At 45.6% G+C, this 19,624-nt stretch overlaps 1 protein-coding gene across 11 annotated transcripts in view; it reads left to right on the top strand.

Annotated features, from left to right (window-relative positions):
* nadsyn1 (NAD synthetase 1) overlaps nucleotides 1–19,624 on the top strand; it is a 130,377-nt gene that overhangs the window by 93,593 nt on the left and 17,160 nt on the right. For 7 of the 11 annotated variants that reach the window (XM_088296894.1, XM_088296890.1, XM_088296892.1 and 4 more), the window contains 5 exons: nucleotides 6,678–6,813; nucleotides 6,939–7,045; nucleotides 7,766–7,897; nucleotides 10,474–10,543; nucleotides 15,749–15,877. In XM_088296894.1, the coding sequence (XP_088153020.1) occupies nucleotides 6,678–6,813; nucleotides 6,939–7,045; nucleotides 7,766–7,897; nucleotides 10,474–10,543; nucleotides 15,749–15,877 (574 nt within the window). Of the gene's footprint in view, nucleotides 1–6,677; nucleotides 6,814–6,938; nucleotides 7,046–7,765; nucleotides 7,898–10,473; nucleotides 10,544–15,557; nucleotides 15,656–15,748; nucleotides 15,878–19,624 lie in introns of all 11 variants that reach the window. The other 4 variants (XR_015843258.1, XR_015843259.1, XR_015843260.1 and 1 more) reach the window with 4 other exon arrangements.

Below are 19,624 nucleotides of genomic sequence, written 5' to 3'. Positions count from 1 at the left end.
TCGCAAAATTCCGAACGAACTGGCGAGGCTGCCCGGCTCACCGTGGCTGGTCATCGGGACCGGGAGGCGGCGCAGGCGACGCAGAGAGAGGAAGCAGAAGCGAGGCTGCAGGTCCTGTGTCTTGCAACGGCTGCGACGGCAGCCCCATAGGCAACCACTACCGAGTCTGCACCTCACCAACGCCAGATCCGTGGTCCACAAAATCGACGATCTGGGATTACAAATCCTGGGAAACCGCTATGTGCGCGATAGCAGTGTGATCGTCGTCACGGAAACCTGGCTGCACGCAGACGTCCCCGACGCTAGCATCCAGCTGGCCGGGCGCTCGCTACATCGCGCGGATCGGACGAGGGACACCGGTAAGAGGAGGGGCGGGGGGCTCTGTGTTTACGTGCATGAGAACTGGTGCGGCGATAGCACGATCGTCGAGAAGCACTCTTCCCCCGACATCGAGTTCATGTCCGTTAAATGCCGGCCTTATTTTCTCCCGAGGGAGCTAACGGTAGTGATTGTCACAGCTGTTTACATCCCTCCCGACGCTAGCTCTAGCACGGCGCTCTCGCTACTCGCGTGCGTCATCAATAAACATCAGCGGGCGCACCCTGATGGCGTCCACATTGTAGCGGGAGACTTTAATAAGGCCAATTTAAAGACTGTACTCCCAGAGTTTCACCAGCATGTCAAGTGCCCGACGAGGGGAGACAACACTCTCGACCATGTGTACTCGAACATCAAGCACGCATACAGAGCCCTCCCACTCGCCCCCCTCGGCCAGTCAGACCACCTGTCCTTGCAGCTCGCACCTGCATACACCCCTCTCAGGCGCAGATTCAGGCCCACCACAAAGACTGTGAAAACCTGGCGTGACGATGCCATGAGTGAATTACAGGACTGCTTTCATGACACAAACTGGGACCTCTTTGATCATCAGGACCTTGATGTCTACACGCATTGTGTACTGGACTACATCAAGTTCTGCATGGAAACTGTGTCCCAACAAAAGACTATACGGACCTTCCCAAATGCGAAGCCCTGGATGTCCAGCAGGGTTCGCACTCTCCTCAAGGCCCGGGACGCTGCCTTCAGGTCAGGCGACAAAGCCCAGTACAGGGTGGCTCGTGCTGACCTGAGCAAAGGCATCAAGCTAGCCACGGCAACCTACAAGGGGAGGCTGGAGGCCCACCTTGCCAGTAACAGACCACGGGAGGTGTGGCAGGGTCTACGGAGCATCACCAACTTCCGTGGCAGCAGCACGACCTCTGTAGACCCGAGTGCATCGCTGGCAGAGGAGCTTAACTGCTTCTTCGCTCGCTTTGACTCGCCCCAACCGTCACACCCCCGCACTTCAAGCTCCAACTCCCCCCCACTCATCGTAGAGGAACACGATGTGAGGCGCGCGCTCCTGGCGGTCAACCCCAGGAAAGCTACTGGACCCGACGGAATACCAGGCAAGGTCCTCAGAGCATGTGCCCACCAACTGTCACATGTTTTCTGCAGGATCTTCAACCGCTCCCTGGCTCAGGCAGTCATCCCCTCCTGCTTGAAAACTTCCACCATTATTCCTGTCCCCAAAAAGTCACCAGCCATCCACCTGAATGACTACCGTCCTGTTGCTCTCACACCAGTCATTATGAAGTGCTTCGAGAGGCTGGTTCTCCAGCACATCAGGGACTGCCTTCCTCCCACTCTGGACCCCTACCAGTTTGCATACCGGGCTAACAGATCCACTGAGGACGCCATCGACACTGCTCTGCATGTTGTGCTGGGCCACCTGGAACAACAGCGGAGCTGTGCAAGGATGCTCTTTGTGGACTACAGCTCGGCATTCAACACGATCATCCCAGACATCCTCGTCGCCAAACTGGACACTCTCGGCCTCCCTGCCCTCACACGCATCTGGATTAAGGACTTTCTGACCAACAGACCCCAGACTGTGTTGCTCGGCCCCTACACGTCCTCCACCCTCATGCTGAGCACCGGTTCCCCCCAAGGATGCGTGCTGAGCCCTCTCCTGTACGCCCTCTACACCTACGACTGCAGCCCGGCCCACGGCAACAACACCATCGTCAAGTTTGCTGACGACACGACAGTGGTCGGTCTGATCTCGGAAGGTGACGAGACAGCCTACAGAGAGGAGGTAAAGAGACTGACAACTTGGTGCAAGGACAACAGACTGCACCTTAACTCTGCTAAAACAAAGGAGATTGTCGTCGACTTCAGGAGGAACAAGACGCTGCCGCCCCCCCTCTGCATCGAAGGCGTGTGCATGAGAGGGTCCACACGTTCAAGTTCCTGGGAGTACAGATCTCCGATGACCTTTCTTGGAGTCACAACACCACAGCAGTGGTAAAGAAGGTCCGCCAACGTCTGCACTTCCTGAGAGTCCTCAGGAAATTCAACCTGGACAGGAAGCTGCTGCTGGCCTTCTACCACTCGTCCATCGAGAGCCTGCTGACGTACTGTGTCTCCACCTGGTACAGCGGCTGCACTGAGGCGGACAGAGTGAGGCTCCAGAGGACAGTCAAAACAGCGCAAAGGATTATTGGCTGCCCTCTCCCCTCGCTGTCGGACATCTACACCGCCCGGTGCCTCAGAAGGGCTCTCAACATCGTCAAAGACAATACCCACCCAAACTCACACCTGTTCGACCTGTTGCCCTCTGGCAGGCGCTACAGATGCATCAAATCAAGGACCAATAGACTGAGAAACAGTTTCTTCCCGAGAGCCATCTCCATACTGAACTCTCACACACACACGAGACCACCCTAACCTTGCAAAACAGCATTGTGATGTGTTTCTATGTGTCTTATTTATTTATCTAATTTATATATTTGTCTGTATTATTGTTGTATTGCACTGGAGAGGGGAGCCCTCTAATCTCGTTGCACACTTGAGTACAATGACAATAAAGGGATTTCTATTTCTATTCTATTCTATTTCCATTGGAAGCCTCCTTAATTTGAGGGCAGCCTTTGACACAATTTCTCACCCCATCCTCCTTAGCAGCTTCATCTTCCACCTTGGTCTTCCCTTCCCCACATGATAAGAGTGTCACCCTCGACATTACTCTTACATTCCAATCCCAAATCAACAACATCACCCGATCCTGTTATTTCCACCTCCGTAATATCAGCCGTCTGCGTCCCTCCCTCACTCCCCACACCACAGCCATTCTCATTCACAGCCTCTTCACCTCCCGCCAAGATTACTGTAGCTCCCTTTTCCTTTGGCCTCTCCCAGAAAGCCCTCCAAAACTTTGCTGCCTGGATTATCATCAGAACACCTTCTACCCATCACATCACCCCCATCTTTCAGCAGCTCCGCTGGCTTCCAGTCAATCAGCGAATCAAAATTCTTCTCTAAACTCCCCAGCTCTGGAACTCTCTCCCAACTGACCTCTGGAATTGTACCACCCTCCCTGTTTTTAAAACTAAATTCAAAGCCCATCTGTTCCGCCTAAACTACCGTAGTTTCACAACCTAGAGGCTCACCAAATTGAAGGGTGCAGTCTCAGTTGTGTGCTATTTCTGTATTTCACAAATATAATGGGCGCGCCATTACTATCAGGCGCATGCTAGCTCGCGGATGCTAGCTATCATTTTGAGAAAGCCATCTTAGAGAGGCCAAACTATTAGCGACAATATCAGTCCCGCAGGTGCTAAAGCAGTTTTTGTGACTACTCAGCTGGTTATTAGTAAAACTCATTGACATTAACAGTGTAAGATCTTCAATGTCAGGGGAAGGATGTCACTTGTCAATACACTCCTTACAAATCAAAACCAAAACTATCACCGCACATCCACTGAGCAGCATTGAAGCAAATAATCAAACAAAGAAATATTATTAAGACAAAACAAGCTATTCATATCCCAAAAAGAAATAACACAAAATAAGTAGTGCAAAGCATTCTGGGAGTCTTTCAGCCTCAGCCAATCAGATGGCTGGTTAGAGAGATGTCGTGAGTGGTGTGTTTTGGGCAGCTGTGTTTTTTTTTCCTCTTTGCGGAGTCTGTTGTCTAAACGTGATGTTTCTTGCTTGCAGTAACATGAATGATTAGACAGACTACGACATCATGGACAGCTGCCCTTTTATCCAGCTTTCTCCCGCACGTACATAATGGTCTGTTTTAACTGTCTCAAACCATCATCAACAGTAGTGTTCATACAGTTTGTTTGTCACAATCAATTCTGCGTCGCCCTGTAGTCTGAAACTATATCTGCAGGGGTGCTGACATGCACTGTGAAATGCTCAAAGATGGGCAGGCGCGTTGCTCAAGAGAATAGCACGTGTACACATCTATGGATCTCAGTCTATACACAAGCCGCTTTGCATAACATAACTTTGCATTATCTTCCCTTGCCTAGATATCATTTGCCCACCTTTATCTAGAATGACATTGCTGTATAGCCTTGTGCAGTGCATTAGGGAGTCAATGTCACACTCATTCCTAGCATCCGGCTTGGTGTCATCCATGTAGAGGAGGTGGCTGATGGTTGTTCCAGTTTTGAACCGGTATCTGAAAACTCTCTTGGTGAAGATATGACTGAGTTAGTTCAGGTCTATGCAGAAAAGCAGTGGGGAGACAGCAACACCTTTGCAACTTGCCTTGAGTTGGCCTCCAGATTTGTAGTCCACATCCTCATTGAGTTCTTGATGAAGGCTCTTAAAATCATGTTGATATACAGTTCCAAACATTCCAGTATCAAAGTGTTTGGATACTGAGTCAAAGACCGTCAATCCAGGCAGTGCATAGGTTGGTGCTTCTGGTATTACCGTCTTGGATGATTACTCTGTCAACCAGTAGTAGGTGTTTGGTACCCGTCGTGTAATTACAAATAACTTTCTGTGCTCTGCTCATGTACTTACCCTTATGCCTATTGGCTGCTATGATGGTAAAGCTGGTTAAGAGCTTCCATATGATGCTGAGGGAGCTCATAGTTCTGTAGTTTTATATAGTTAGTCCATTCTGTGGGTCCTTCGTGATAAGGAATGTCCGACCTTTGGTTGCCATTGTGGATGGGTCTCTGATGTTGGCAGCTGGTTCATTTGTGCTGCCAGACGTTCATGGAGAGCAGTTAACATCTTTAACCAGTAGGCCTGAATCACGTTTCCTTCTCTCAGTACTCTTCCAGTATTCCTCTGTCTCAGTCTTGGGTGGGCCTCTTTCAGTCTTACTACCTTGCCTCTGAATGTAGACCTTAGTTGGGTTGTTTGAGAACATTGTGTTTATTCTTCTGGCCTCTACCTCTCTCGTATAACTCTTCAGGCGAGTAGCCAAGGCTGTTTTTACATGCTGGTAAAAAGTAAGGACAGAAGCGCTTTTAAAGGACCATGACGGACGGGAAAGGAGGACGATTATTTTTTTATGACTAAGGATGGGGGGGCGATGATGGAAGGGTGCCCAGGTTGCGGTTGGATGACGGGCTGGCAAAATAGGGTAGAGTGCCCAATCTGTGAGGCGGGATTTCCTATCGCTGAGGTTGAGGTCACCGAGGTGGATGAAAATCTCTTTGGTAGATCAGCCCGGAGTCCCTAATGGCTCTGGATGTTGAAAGGCTGTCCTGGTTGACACACCTCCGCAAAATTGTATGGAAATCGGGGACAGTGCGTGCAGCTCCTCCTGTGGGATCTCGAGATGTTTCCTAGTCATAGTCTCTCCAGTTTCCCCCTGCTCATCCTCGGGGCCTCTTCCCAGTCGGACATGGCATGATCACCTTACCAGGGAAGAGTCCAGGTGACATCCCAACAAGAGGTTCTCGCCACCACAGCTGCCTGCTCTTAATGCGGAATAACAGCGGCTCAACTCTGAGCCCCTCCCGGAAGACGGAGCTTGTCACCTTATCTCTAATGGAGCACCTGGACACCCAATGAAGGAAACTAATGTCAGTCGCTTGTATCCGGCATATTATTCTTTCGATCATGACCCCCAATCTTGTGACCATAGGTGAGGGCAGGAACGTAAAGTGACTAGTAAATTGAGTCCTTCCTTTGCCTTACGGACCAGCTCCTTCTTCACCACACCCGACAATTATAGAATATCACTCGTGAACAAGACCCCAAGATACTTTTAACTCCTCCACTCAGAAGAGGATCTCATCAACCCGGAGAGTGCACGGCACGCTATTTTGACTGAGGACCACGGTCTCAGAACCGGAGGTGCTGATTTTCACCCAAACCACTTGTCTGTGACCTGCTCCGGTGAGAGTTGGAGATTGTGCCAAGAGAAAGTCAACAGTAGCACGTCTTCTGCAAAAAGCAAAGATGCAATACTGCAGCCACCGAACCGGACACCCTCAACACCTCAGCTGCGCCTAGAAATTCTGTCCATAAAGATTCTGAACAGAATCGGTGATGAAGGGAAAACTTGGTGGAGTTTAACCCTCCCTGGAAGCAAACCTGAATAGACCTTACCGAGGAGGCTGAGGAGTGTGATCCCTCTATAATGGAACACACCCTCCGCTCCCCCTTCTTAAAAAGTGGAACCACCACACCGGTCTGTCAATCCAGAAGAAGTGGCTCCGGACAGGGAAGTCTGGGCCCCCCTGCTTGAGATACTGCCCCGACGACCCGACCTTGAATAAGCAGAGGAGAGAGATTATGATGCTGATGATAATGTTGAATATACAATTGTCTATATTACATTTAAGAAATTAACTGTATTTTCTTTATTTATTCAGTACACACATAAACATTAATATCGACGTGGCAGTTAAAGGCATCCTTGGTATCTTTTCAATGGTTACTGGGAAGTGGCCTCAATTCCTAGCCAATGGAGGAAGCCACAGGGAAAACTTGGCGCTGCAGAATGTACAGGTATGTCATCGATTCGCAATACATTAAGTGTTCTACCAGAAAATGGGATTTGTTGTAACTCATTTCTTATTCTTGGGGACCTTCACACTAAATGTTTGTGTATATGCAATGTAATGTGTTCATAGGCGAGGATAAGGATGGTCCTGGCGTACTTGTTCGCCCAACTGAGTCTGTGGAGTCGAGGAAAGCCAGGTGGCTTACTGGTACTTAGCTCAGCCAATGTAGATGAGAGGTAATGACTGATTATGCAGCAGAATTCTGCATATTCCCTAAAAAGTAGTATTTTCTCTCTGCATTTAATGCACCCATGAGAACAACCAAGTTGAGCCGGGACAGGATTTTTGGGTTTCATGAAAAAATATAATTCCGGGCTGCACCACTTCCATGCTGCAATTTTTAACGGCCCTGTCATGTCAAATAGGCCCTGGGCCCATTTCGTCATCACTTTAATCCCACTTTCAGCGCCTCGGAATCTCCTGTGCAGTATAGCTGGCTGGAAATAAACCATAAACTATTTAATTTGTGGAGGAAACCCGAGCACCCAGGAAAAACGTATACATGTATGGGGAGACATGTAAACTCTGCACATAAAAACCCCCATGTCAGATGTTAAGATAGTTCTAGCTTGAATCAAACAAAGGAATCTGTTGTTGTGAGGCAGAAGTACAAACTCCAACTTTTTTTCCCCATCTGAAATATGTCATGGCTCAATACATATTGAGAAACATTTCGCTAACCAATTACTCAACTGAGTAGTGTGGGAACTCAAGACTTCCTAATTGTTTTACTCTTATAACCGAATACTGAAGAAGGTGTAATTTTGGTGAATAGTTAGCATGTCAAACCAGGTATTGCTAATGCATAATCTATCGAAATACTTAATGTGCTGGTAAATTTCTGAGCTTTATTTACTGGCCCACTTAGGACGCACCCTGACTAATTTTCTTCTCAGTCTGACAGGTTATTTTACAAAGTATGACTGCTCCAGCGCTGACATTAACCCAATTGGAGGGATTAGCAAAAATGATTTGAAGGGCTTCCTACTGTACTGTATGGATCAATTCCAGCTCACAGCTCTGAGAAGGTGAGGTTTGGTGATATACTTAAAGTAGTATTAAACTGAGTTGACTACACTAAACTAACTCCATCCCACTGGTGGACAATTACAGTAGGTTAAACTGGATTAATGGTCTGTCTCTATCCGCACCAGTAGTTTGTTGCTCTACAGACCATACATAATCTTTATGCCAAATTAATTTGTATTTAAAATAAATAAAATTGTGTGTGTTTATATTAAAACAGTACTTGAACTTAACTGACACTCTGACCATATACAGTCTCTACTGACATTACAACACTGCGAGGCACACCTGTTCTGAGAAGAGATTAACAACACATACATAAAAAGTCATACTGTTCATAACTTCACTACATTGACAACTTTTATGGTCTAAGGAGAGAAATCATTAACAAAAATGAAGTATACGTTATATGTTCTACTTCTACGCTTACTTATAATAGGATGTAACAACACAGATAATATATTATTTAAATAAAAATATTTGAAGTAGCTCAAACATCTAGCATTAGTGTTTCATAACATCTGAAAACCTACAATATCATTCAATTAGAGCCGGATGGGCCACGCCGGTAGTCGAGGGCCAATATCCTGCATGTTCAGATCTTTTCCTCCTGAAACAACCTGATTCAAATGATCAGCTCATCAGTGAGCTCTTGTAATGATAATAGCCAGTCACCAGCTGAACACCTTTACGAGCCTCAAGAAACTTTGTTCATCAGCCTCAACAGCGAGACTTGTGTGTCAAACTGGAAGCATTCAATTCTGGCTGAAGGACGTCAAGTAGCATCCCCCATCCCAGAACCCTCATTTTCCAAAGTCCCGTGACACTCAGAGAGACAAACCGGAAGCTGCAAAGGGCCTTTGTCTTTATTTCCCGAACAGAACATTAAAATTCATGTCGAAACTATTTTGAGAATCCCTTATAAAAGGATCAAGATGGCATACAGTGCTCCGGTGTTCTCGGCCACCCTCTTGATGTCTCTGATTTTCTTCCTGTTTCTGGTGATTTGTGCATTGCTCACGGACCCGTCGCTGGGGTATGATCGCTAGTCTTTGCAGGACCTATGGTGCGGCGTTGGAGATTCAGCTGCGTTTGATCATGGTTGTTGTAAGACGTTGCCCAATGTTATCCAAGCGGACGTCTTCTGTGTCCACGCGCTCCCATCATGGTGAAAGCGGCGCTGCGGCAAACACAGTGGCCAGCTGACGAAGCTAAAAAGGGAGCCAAAACACTCTTCGTCACCTGCTCGATCCCGAACGCATGGATGTACTCTGTTGTGGCGTGTTCGAGAGCCCGTTGACTCCTGCTTGCTTAGGCTGCGCTGCCATCCACACATCCGCCGACGCGGCGTTGATCAACAACTTCTGAGAGACCTTCGCAAAATTCCGGGATCGAAGGAGCTTCGCACACCTGCAGCTCCCTCAAAGATAGAAATAGTAGTTAAACGTCCGTTTGTTGACGAACAAAACGTTATTCCGAGGGAGCTATTCCTTCAGCACTTAACCCCGGGCACTTGACCCTTATTTGCCGGTCAGTAACCCGCCCTCCGACCGCAACCTAGGTACCCTTCCGGCCTCGACCCTTCTGCCATATTCATAAAAATTCTTTCCTTCCCCAGGACGGGGCTATATACCCAATTATAAGATTTTGTGCACACTTGTGCAATGTCATTATTCTGTTTGTTTTTACTCCCGCTCTAAAAAAGTTTGCCTTTTTTTCTTCTTTTTTCTTTGTTGTATGGATTAACACCTTAGTAGTGGAGTAACTTTTGAACTTTTAATTTGGTGTCATTTTTAATGTCACAAAAAAAATGGAAAAGGGATGCGTAAACTTTAACGACTAAGTTTAGCAACATTTACAGTATTTGAAGTCGTTGGTTCTTTCATCGCAGACGGCCTTTTAGCTTTTCATTTACCTGACATGTTTCGCCTTCTTCAGAGTGTCATGTTCACACTTCTTCAGAGTGTCTTCTTCACATTCTGAAGGCGAAAAATATGGAGCCAAGTCCAACTTCTCAGAATGTTAACACTCTCATGGCAACATATTTTTAATTGCTTTTATTGTTTTCTTTTATTTCAGTCACATTATATTTTCGTTCTTTCCTTTTTTCCACCATAGTTAGTTTTCTTATGGCATATTCCTCCCAATTGCTATGTTGATTTAAAGAATAAATGGTGAGCTCATAAAACTGCATTTTGTACTTTGTTTGTGCTTATGAAGCTCTAAAACTAAAAAACAAACTTTAACTCTTTAAACAGCCTTCTAACTAATGATTGATTTTCATGTTTTTTATATTTTTAAGCCTTTTCAATTCAATTTTAAAAGAGTGTGGTGTCCCTAATAGTGGCTAGTTGTACTGTAGTCGGAAACATGTGTCCACTGTTAATGAATAAATAATATAGCTTACGTTAATCAGTATACTCTTCAGGATCCTGACAATTATCCTGATCATTTGAATCAGGTATGTTTTTGAGGATTTCTAAAACATGCAAGATTGTGGCCCTCGAGAACCGGAATTTCCCATTCTTGATTCAGAGTAGCTCGATTTCAGTTTCTGAGTCGTTTAATGTTATTACAGTATCCTGGCTGCTCCACCCACAGCTGAACTAGAACCGCTGGCTGACGGACAGGTGTCGCAAACAGATGAGGTATGAAATTGTTGAAACTGTTCTCAGTAATAAAACTTGTCCATCTTCCTCTCAATGATTCAAACATTTTTAGCTCATGACAATTTGCCTCTTATTTGTGCTTCTACAGCTATAGACCCTACCTGAGCAATAACTTCATCGTGGTAGAGAGGTTTATGTATACCAATGATCCTAGGAGCTAAGTTGTCTTGGGCTTTATGCCCCTGGAAGAGTCATGGCAAAAACATCTGAGGTGAATGACCAGACAAAGTATAGCATATAGACCTCCTTTGATGAATATATTTGGAACTTGACTTCACTTTCCCAGACGCGGGTCGCCCGGCCCGACTCTGGAACCAGGCTCATAGGCGCATTGTGGATGGACCTGCACCCGTGGGTATTGCGAGTTGCAATGTACTGCCTGGAGTTTGTAGACAGAATATCATGTTCAGATGTCGAACAGGAAAAGGAAAGTCATTTGTCTTGAACTGTAAGAATTTAGAAATTTTGAAAAGGAAATTTAGCATAGCTTCCGACACACTTGTTGTTAACACATAGCGAGCAAAGAGCCAGTGTGAGTGTGACATATGAATTCTTGAGAAACATGTGACAGAAATCAATACAAATGAGTCACAGGCGAGAGAGAGAGAAAGAAAGAGAACGAGAGAGAGGGAGAGAGTGCGAGGGGTAGGGGGAGGGTGCAGGCCGGGATACCAGACGCTCGCCTTTGAGCCTCACGTCCAGGCTTGGTTCCAGTGGGAACCCCAGTAGCCCGCGTCCGGTCAAGGGAAAACTAGGTCCAATATTTGTAAACATCATAGGGGTCTTTTGAACCATGCTTGGTCTGGTCCCTCCCCTGGGACCTGTTTGCCATGGGTGTCCCTGCCAGGGGCATAGCGCCCCAGAAAACTTAGCTCCTAGGATCATTGGGGCACGTAAATCCCTCCACCTCGATAAGGTGACATGGAGGGGACCTTACAAAACAAATAATAATAATTCAACTGGGCAGTGTTGATTGTATATAGGGGTTTGGGGGGGACAATTCTTTGAATCATCAATGGAATAATCAATGGACTTATTGATCGGCTAATGCTAAATGATATCTTGGTTGACAGCTGTAAATAAGTCAATTCACTCACCGTTATCCAGAGCTAGGCACATGACCCTTTTTTGCCGGTCAGTCCCTCGCCCTCCGATCGCGACCTGGGTACCCTTCCGGCTTCGACCCTCCGGCCTTATTCGTAAATATCGTCGGCCTCAGACCCCCCATTAAAATCCACCTCGAGTCTTGATTAATTGAGCCCTTTTTTTTTTTGAATTTTCACCCCCCACCCCAAAAATGGGCATCCGACCGGGCCGGAGGGCTGGACTGTATCCACCCCCAAGATGGACTGCCCATCTCGGCCGTTATCTAACATTTTTTGATTGGTCTCGGCAGCTATTGGAAGCTGGCAGTGTTGTTTACATCCCACATTAGAATTAGAATTAGAATTAGAAATCCCTTTATTGTCATTGTACTCAAGAGTGCAACGAGATTAGAGAGCTTCCCTCTCCAGTGCAATACAACAATAATACAGACAAATATATAAATTAGATAAATAAGAGAGTGCAATGGAAAATAATACTGAATAGGGTATATAAAAACACATCACGATGCTGTTCTGCAAAGTAAGGGTGGTCTCGTGTGTGTGTGAGAGTTCAGAATAGAGATGGCTCTCGGAAAGAAACTGTTTCTCAGTCTATTGGTCCTCGATTTGATGCATCTGTAGCGCCTGCCAGAGGGCATCAGGTCGAACAGGTGTGAGTTTGGGTGGGTATTGTCTTTGACGATGTTGAGAGCCCTGCTGAGGCACCGGGCGGTGTAGATGTCCGACAGTGAGGGGAGAGGGCAACCAATAATCCTTTGCGCTGTTTTGACTGTCATCTGGAGCCTCACTCTGTCCGCCTCAGTGCAGCCGCTGTACCAGGTGGAGACACAGTACGTCAACAGGCTCTCGATGGACGAGTGGTAGAAGGCCAGCAGCAGCTTCCTGTCCAGGTTGAATTTCCTGAGGACTCTCAGGAAGTGCAGACGCTGGTGGACCTTCTTTACCACTGCTGTGGTGTTGTGAGTCCAAGAAAGGTCATCGGAGATCTGTACTCCCAGGAACTTCAACGTGTGGACCCTCTCCACACACACGCCTTCGATGCAGAGGGGGGGCGGCACAGTCTTGTTCCTCCTGAAGTCGATGACGATCTCCTTTGTTTTTGCAATGTTGAGTTGCAGTCTGTTGTCCTCGCACCAAGCCGTCAGCCTCTTTACCTCCTCTCTGTAGGCTGTCTCGTCACCTTCCGAGATCAGACCGACCACTGTCGTGTCGTCAGCAAACTTGACGATGGTGTTGTTACCGTGGGCCGGGCTGCAGTCATAGGTGTAGAGGGCGTATAGGAGAGGGCTCAGCACGCATCCTTGAGGTGAACCGGTGCTCAACGTGCGGGTGGAGGACGTGTAGGGGCCGAGCAACACAGTCTGGGGTCTGTTGGTCAGAAAGTCCTTAATCCAGATGCATGTGAGGGCAGGGAGGCCGAGAATGTCCAGTTTGGCGACGAGGATGTCTGGGATGATCGTGTTGAATGCCGAGCTGTAGTCCACAAAGAGCATCCTTGCATAGCTCTGCTGTTGTTCCAGGTGGCCCAGCACAACATGCAGAGCAGTGTCGATGGCGTCCTCAGTGGATCTGTTAGCCCGGTATGCAAACTGGTAGGGGTCCAGAGTGGGAGGAAGGCAGGCCCTGATGTGCTGGAGAACCAGCCTCTCGAAGCACTTCATGATGACTGGTGTGAGAGCAACAGGACGGTAGTAATTCAGGTGGACGGCGGGTGACTTTTTGGGGACAGGAATAATGGTGGAAGTTTTCAAGCAGGAGGGGATGACTGCTTGAGCCAGGGAGCGGTTGAAGATCTTGCAGAAAACATGTGACAGTTGGTGGGCACATGCTCTGAGGACCTTGCCTGGTATTCCGTCGGGTCCAGTAGCTTTCCTGGGGTTAACAGCCAGGAGCGCGCGCCCCACATCGTGTTCCTCTACGGTGAGTGGGGGGGAGTTGGAGCATGAAGTGCAGGGGTGTGACGGTTGGGGCGAGTCAAAGCGAGCGAAGAAGCAGTTAAGCTCCTCTGCCAGCGATGCACTCGGGTCTACAGAGGTCGTGCTGCTGCCACGGAAGTTGGTGATGCTCCGTAGACCCTGCCACACCTCCCGTGGTCTGTTGCTGGCAAGGTGGGCCTCCAGCCTCCCCTTGTAGATTGCCTTGGCTAGCTTGATGCCTTTGCTCAGGTCAGCACGAGCCACCCTGTACTGGGCTTTGTCGCCCGACCTGAAGGCAGCGTCACGGGCCTTGAGGAGAGAGCGGACCCTGCTGGACATCCAGGGCTTCGCATTTGGGAAGGTCCGTATGGTCCTGTGTAGTTCCATGCAGAACTTGATGTAGTCCAGTACACAGTGCGTGTAGACATCAAGGTCCTGATGATCAAAGTGGTCCCAGTTGGTGTCTTGAAAGCAGTCCTGTAATTCATTCATGGCGTCATCACGCCAGGTTTTCACAATCTTTGTGGTGGGCCTGAATCTGCGCCTGAGAGGGGTGTACGCAGGTGCGAGCTGCAAGGACAGGTGGTCTGACTGGCCGAGGGGGGCGAGTGGGAGGGCCCTGTATGCGTGCTTGATGTTCGAGTACACATGGTCGAGAGTGTTGTCTCCCCTCGTTGGGCACTGGACATGCTGGTGAAACTCTGGGAGTACAGTCTTTAAATTGGCCTTATTAAAGTCTCCCGCTACTGCCTCCCCGCTTCTGCTTCCTCTCTCTGCGTCGCCTGCGCCGCCTCCCGGTCCCGATGACAAGCCACGGTGAGCCGGGCGGCCTCGCCAGTTCGTCCGGAATTTTGCGATCATATCAAAATTCCTCTGTGATGGTTATTTCGCATCGATATCCAATGTCCACGATGTCCTGGCGGGTATATCGATGCTGTGCCTCAGTTGGTGCCAATAAGAGCAAGCAAACACTAATAAAAAGCAATAAGGAGCACTGGGAGGGAGAGCTGTTAGCCGCTGCGTCCATGCGCGCCGCCATCTTGGATATGTTGTAACATTGGAAATATTTCATTGGGTCTACTGGTGACCGCAGTATTGGGCTAGTAGACTCAAGTGGTACATTTGTAGCTCCATTAGGAATTGTTGGACATAATGCGCAAACGGGAAAAATACATGAAATAACGCAAAGGTGTAAATTGGAAATTGACGGTGCAATGTTTTCTTGACACGGAAGTCGCGACAGCTTCTTCTTCTTCCACTACTATTTTTGCATAATTGGGTCAATCTGCACATAATCGTGCCGATTTTACTGTCATGTTTTTCTGTAACAAAATAAAACATACAAAATCTAAACTAAAAAAAGGTAACATCCGACTACTGAGATCAGCAAATCAAAAGTTGAGTAATTGCTGTCTGACGGTTTTCACTGAGACTTGCCTACTGGACCACGTCCTCGATTATTTCGGAACACGTGGATTTTACAGGGGAAGCCTTCACCCTCCTCTACACCAGAATCTCAGGCACGTCACTGTTACATTCATGCACAGATATTCACATGTCAGAGGGAAAATCTTGCAACCCCTCTCGAGATTACACGACACATCGGAGTAAACAAACATGGCGACTGGAAAAGAGAGCAAAGGTTTCAAATCGTTTCCTGACGGTGGCGCTTGTTTGCAAATTATTTTTAGTGGATAAAAATGACACAAAAAAAAAGACGTTAGACTTGGGCTCTGTTACGCTGCTGCTTTGACTTTTGGTCGCCACCTGGCCCGTCACCTCACTGCAAGATTGTATGAAGACGTTCGATGGTCTGCGCGGCTGCTGATGACGTCACGCTGCATAGTATATTTTTGTAATATATTTCTTTGCCTCCATGTTTGTCATCCCCTGATTATTGTGTTTGTATGTTCTGGGTTATTATATAAATTAATTAATTAAATTAAGTACATTTACTGTTACTTTTGCAAGGATCATCCTTTGGTGTCCTGTGTGCCTATCACTCATGAGATGTCAATGTTCCATGGCTTTGGGAATCATTGTAGCATACGGAGGGAAAAGATGGACACGTATGATTATGAAACATTTGACTTCATATAAATACAGTCTAATTCTTTTCCTTTCGGATTTTCCCTATTCTTTAACGTTTCCTGTTGTTACAGGCTGACATGGGGATAACCTACTCTGAGCTATCAGTAATTGGACGACTAAGGAAGATTTCTAAATGTGGACCTTTCAGCATGTTCTGTAAACTCATTCACATGTGGAAGGATGTGTTGTCACCCACTGAGGTTAGTGATCTGTAATCAGAATCAGTAATCCCTTTATTGTCTTTGTACAGTGTGCAACGAGATTAGAGAGCTCCCCTCTCCAGTGCAATACAACAATTTAATCAAATATATAAATTAGATAAATAAGAGAATAAATAATGTGATGGAATATAATATGTACGTCACTGTTCTGCAAGGTAAGGGTGGTCGTGTGTGTGTGTGTGAGAGTTCAGAATGGTGATGGCTCTCGGAAAGAAACTGTTTTTCAGCCTATTCGTCTTTGATTTGATGCACCTGTAGTACTACTCAAAACAATATATGATGTATCAATATATGATTTCATGAATAATCAATTCCATACAATTGATTTTTTTAAAGACAAGTGCAGCTTTTAAATGAACAAAAACAATGCAGAACAAAAATTCAAATGAAAGCCATCCTCAACACAGAAAGAAAAAAACAGCTAAAGTAGGCCAAAGGTAAGTATTCATAGACTTTGGATGACTAGTTGAAAGCAATGTTCAGTAATGCAATGTGACTCTACATTGGGCAAACTGATTGTGATGGATGGTATTGTTTGGTGCCATTCCAATTACATTTATGAAGATGACATGCCTGAAGAAAACATGCAAATTGCTGCAGTCATTGACATATGAGGGTCATGTCTAGTACAGGTACAGGGAAGGTGGCAGTCCAATAAAAGGTACAAGTTTTGACATTTAGGACAATTTTCTCATTCCATTAGATTGGAAGGAAGTTTGGCATTGACAAAGTTTTTCTAGATGATAATGCAATCTGCCCATAGCGCAATAACCATAGAAACCTCCAATAAAGATAATGTCAGTGTTATGTATGGACTGAAAATAGACCCTTTGTGTCTTGTCAAGGTGTTCCTCGTTGTTTGGTTAATTTGTTTGTATTTTAGTTCCTTGTTTGCTTTCAGATCTTGTTGGTTCATTGTCCATGTCAGTTGTCCTCCTGCCTGTCTCTTGTCATTGCCTTTTATCTATGCTACGTCCAAGTTATTTTGCTTTTGTTTTGTTACTTTGACATTTAATATTTTTCCAAGTTCCTTGTTTGCCTTTTAGTTTTATTCAGTTAAATACCCTTTAAGCTACTCCTGCCTCACCTACCTGCATTTCGGTCTTCCACCTCAATCCTCCACCATGCCGTGACCAAAACCTGATACCTAATGTCAATCCAATTGAAAATATATGTTTGGAATTCAAGAAAATGGTCGATGACATGGTTCCAACCTGCAAAGCTTAACTGGCAACAACAATTACGAAGTTGGAGCCAGATTGATGAAGAATAACTGTCACTCATTAAGTCCAAGCCTCAAAGGCTGTAAACTGTGATGTGATTCAGGCTGAAAAAGCACTCTGATTGTTTTGTGGCGCTATTTTTTTTTTATTATTCCATAATTCCTCCCTCTGAACTACTCGAATGCTTGTTTTTTCCTCCACTTAATCTAAATGAACAAAATTGACTTCCTACAAGTATAATTTTTTAATAGTTTCTTAAATGCATTTACACATTCAAAATGTATATGTATATGCTAATACAACTGTACATTTGAAAATATGATCACTCCATTTTAAAACCTCATCATAATCAAATGACAATTCTCTGCTAAAATAAACTGTGTCCACACACTGACATATTGAGGCAAAAGCACAACCAGATAGAAGACTGAGTTACATTATGTCCAACATAATGACCAGCCTCATGAAATGTTCACGTCAAGAACGAAAGACTGTTCTGTGTTCTTACGTGTCTGCAGTGTTGCTCTCCGTATTCATGTTGTCTGATGTCAAACAGCCCACCAGCGATTGAAAACACTCAGAAACACTTAACATTTACCTTCATAATCATTCCATACATGCTGTCCAACCACGGATGACCCTCGTTCCAGTCACGCCTGAATTGTATGCAAATTTCTTCACTGAAGTCGTGGACTAATGCAGACACTGGACAAAAGAAAAATATTTTAAGCATCTGTGAGCAGCTTCGATGTGCGTCTCCCCTTCAGGCAACAGCAGCAGCTAGGTATACGCAAGACCAAAGCAGGGCCCCTGCGTATGCTGCCATGACAAATTTGCCTGAATATGTCCTGTGTTGTGTTTTGCTCTTTATTGTCAGATTTTGAATGAATGAAAATATGGAACAAATTGCATCCTCAATCTCGGAAACACACAACAGCTAATGACCAAATAAGGAATAATTCTGTATTTTATGAGATAGTTCGCAACCCTAATATATGATATAAAGATCTTCTTTGGGTCCAACAATAACATCAATATATAGTGTTCAATAAACCTACCATATTTGGAATGTGGGAGGAAACCGCAGTACCCAGAGAAAAAAATCTAATTGAAATGTCATAATGCATTTGTGCGTGATTTGATTATTTGTGCGTGATTTGATTATTTTAGTTTGAATATACATATTTTCTGAGTGACTGTTTAATTTCGGGGCATACTTGATACCAAAAAGATTTGTTTACACTATCTCATGGTTACTACACTGTATCAAAGGTTTGCACTCCATTAAGACTCTTTCTCACACAAAAAACATTTGGATGGTTCATTACAGTTGTCCACATTTTGCACATTACCAGTCAATCCATATATGAGCTGCAAACCAATTGCGGTCATCTTTGGATCTGCTAAATTGTGAACTGTCACAGTGTGGATTTTTAACTTGAATTTAATCCCACGTGAAACATCCAATATGAAGTGGACATGTGTGTGTGGTCTTTACTATGACTTCTGACATGCTGACGGTAGAAGAAGAAATGGACCAATCCATAGCTTTTCTGGACTTGAACATCACACAGAAAACTGACACCTAAAAATAAAAGTACATTGGAAACCCACACACACCGACCAATACCTCCTTTGGACATCTGAACACTCCACTATCCATAAGTTGTCAGTTGTCAGAACATTACATGAACACACCACAATAATCACAGACCCAGAGGAAAAACACATTCAACACACACTAAATACAATAAAACTGATTTATATAGCACATTTCACAACAGCTGGAGCTGTAACAATGCACTTTCCATATGGTGTAATATAAATTAGCGGGAAATTAGAACACAAATTAAAACTCTGTGTGATCTGAACACAAATTAAAACTCTGTGTGATCTATATCTTTGCTTTTGTTATTTCTTACTCAGCTATTCCTCGGCTCGCTTTTCGTTCTCGTTCGTCATGTTTGGACTCATCTTATCCTTTGGTGGTAAGCAATTGTCGTTTTCGGTCTCCTTGCATTGCAAGCGCTTTCTGTTACCCGTTTGATTTCCTGGTGTGAGTTTGTTCCACCAGCGTTTTTCGTTATCGTCACTCCGACGACAGTAATTATAGATATCCATATTCTTATACGAAATTGATAAACATTCTATTCCCCATTGAGATTGTTGATTGTTGTTGAACAGTCACAATAAATCCTTGCTCAACCTATTTTCCCTTGTCAGCACTTTTACAAATCCACCTTCCCCGCTTTGCTGGAAAAGCGGCCCTAACAAAACACATACACAACAGATACCAGAAGAACAGCAAACCAGCGACATTCAGTATGCATGCAGTGAAACGGAAAGGGGGGTCGCCTTTGCCGCGGTGCAACAAGACAAGAGCAGTAAAAGAACAACCACAACAGAAACACCACAAGTCAGCCATCACCGACCACTGCAAAAGAAAAAATCACATCATAGACTGGGAAAAGGCGAGGGTCATCCGCACTGAAGAAAACAAGCA

Source organism: Idiotropiscis lumnitzeri, chromosome 5, assembly GCF_059441095.1.
Source record: "Idiotropiscis lumnitzeri isolate Australia: NSW breed Sydney's pygmy pipehorse chromosome 5, RoL_Ilum_1.0, whole genome shotgun sequence".
Lineage (NCBI taxonomy): Eukaryota > Metazoa > Chordata > Actinopteri > Syngnathiformes > Syngnathidae > Idiotropiscis > Idiotropiscis lumnitzeri.
The sequence above is the reverse complement of the archived record's forward strand: the minus strand, read 5'-3'. Positions and strand labels throughout refer to the sequence as shown.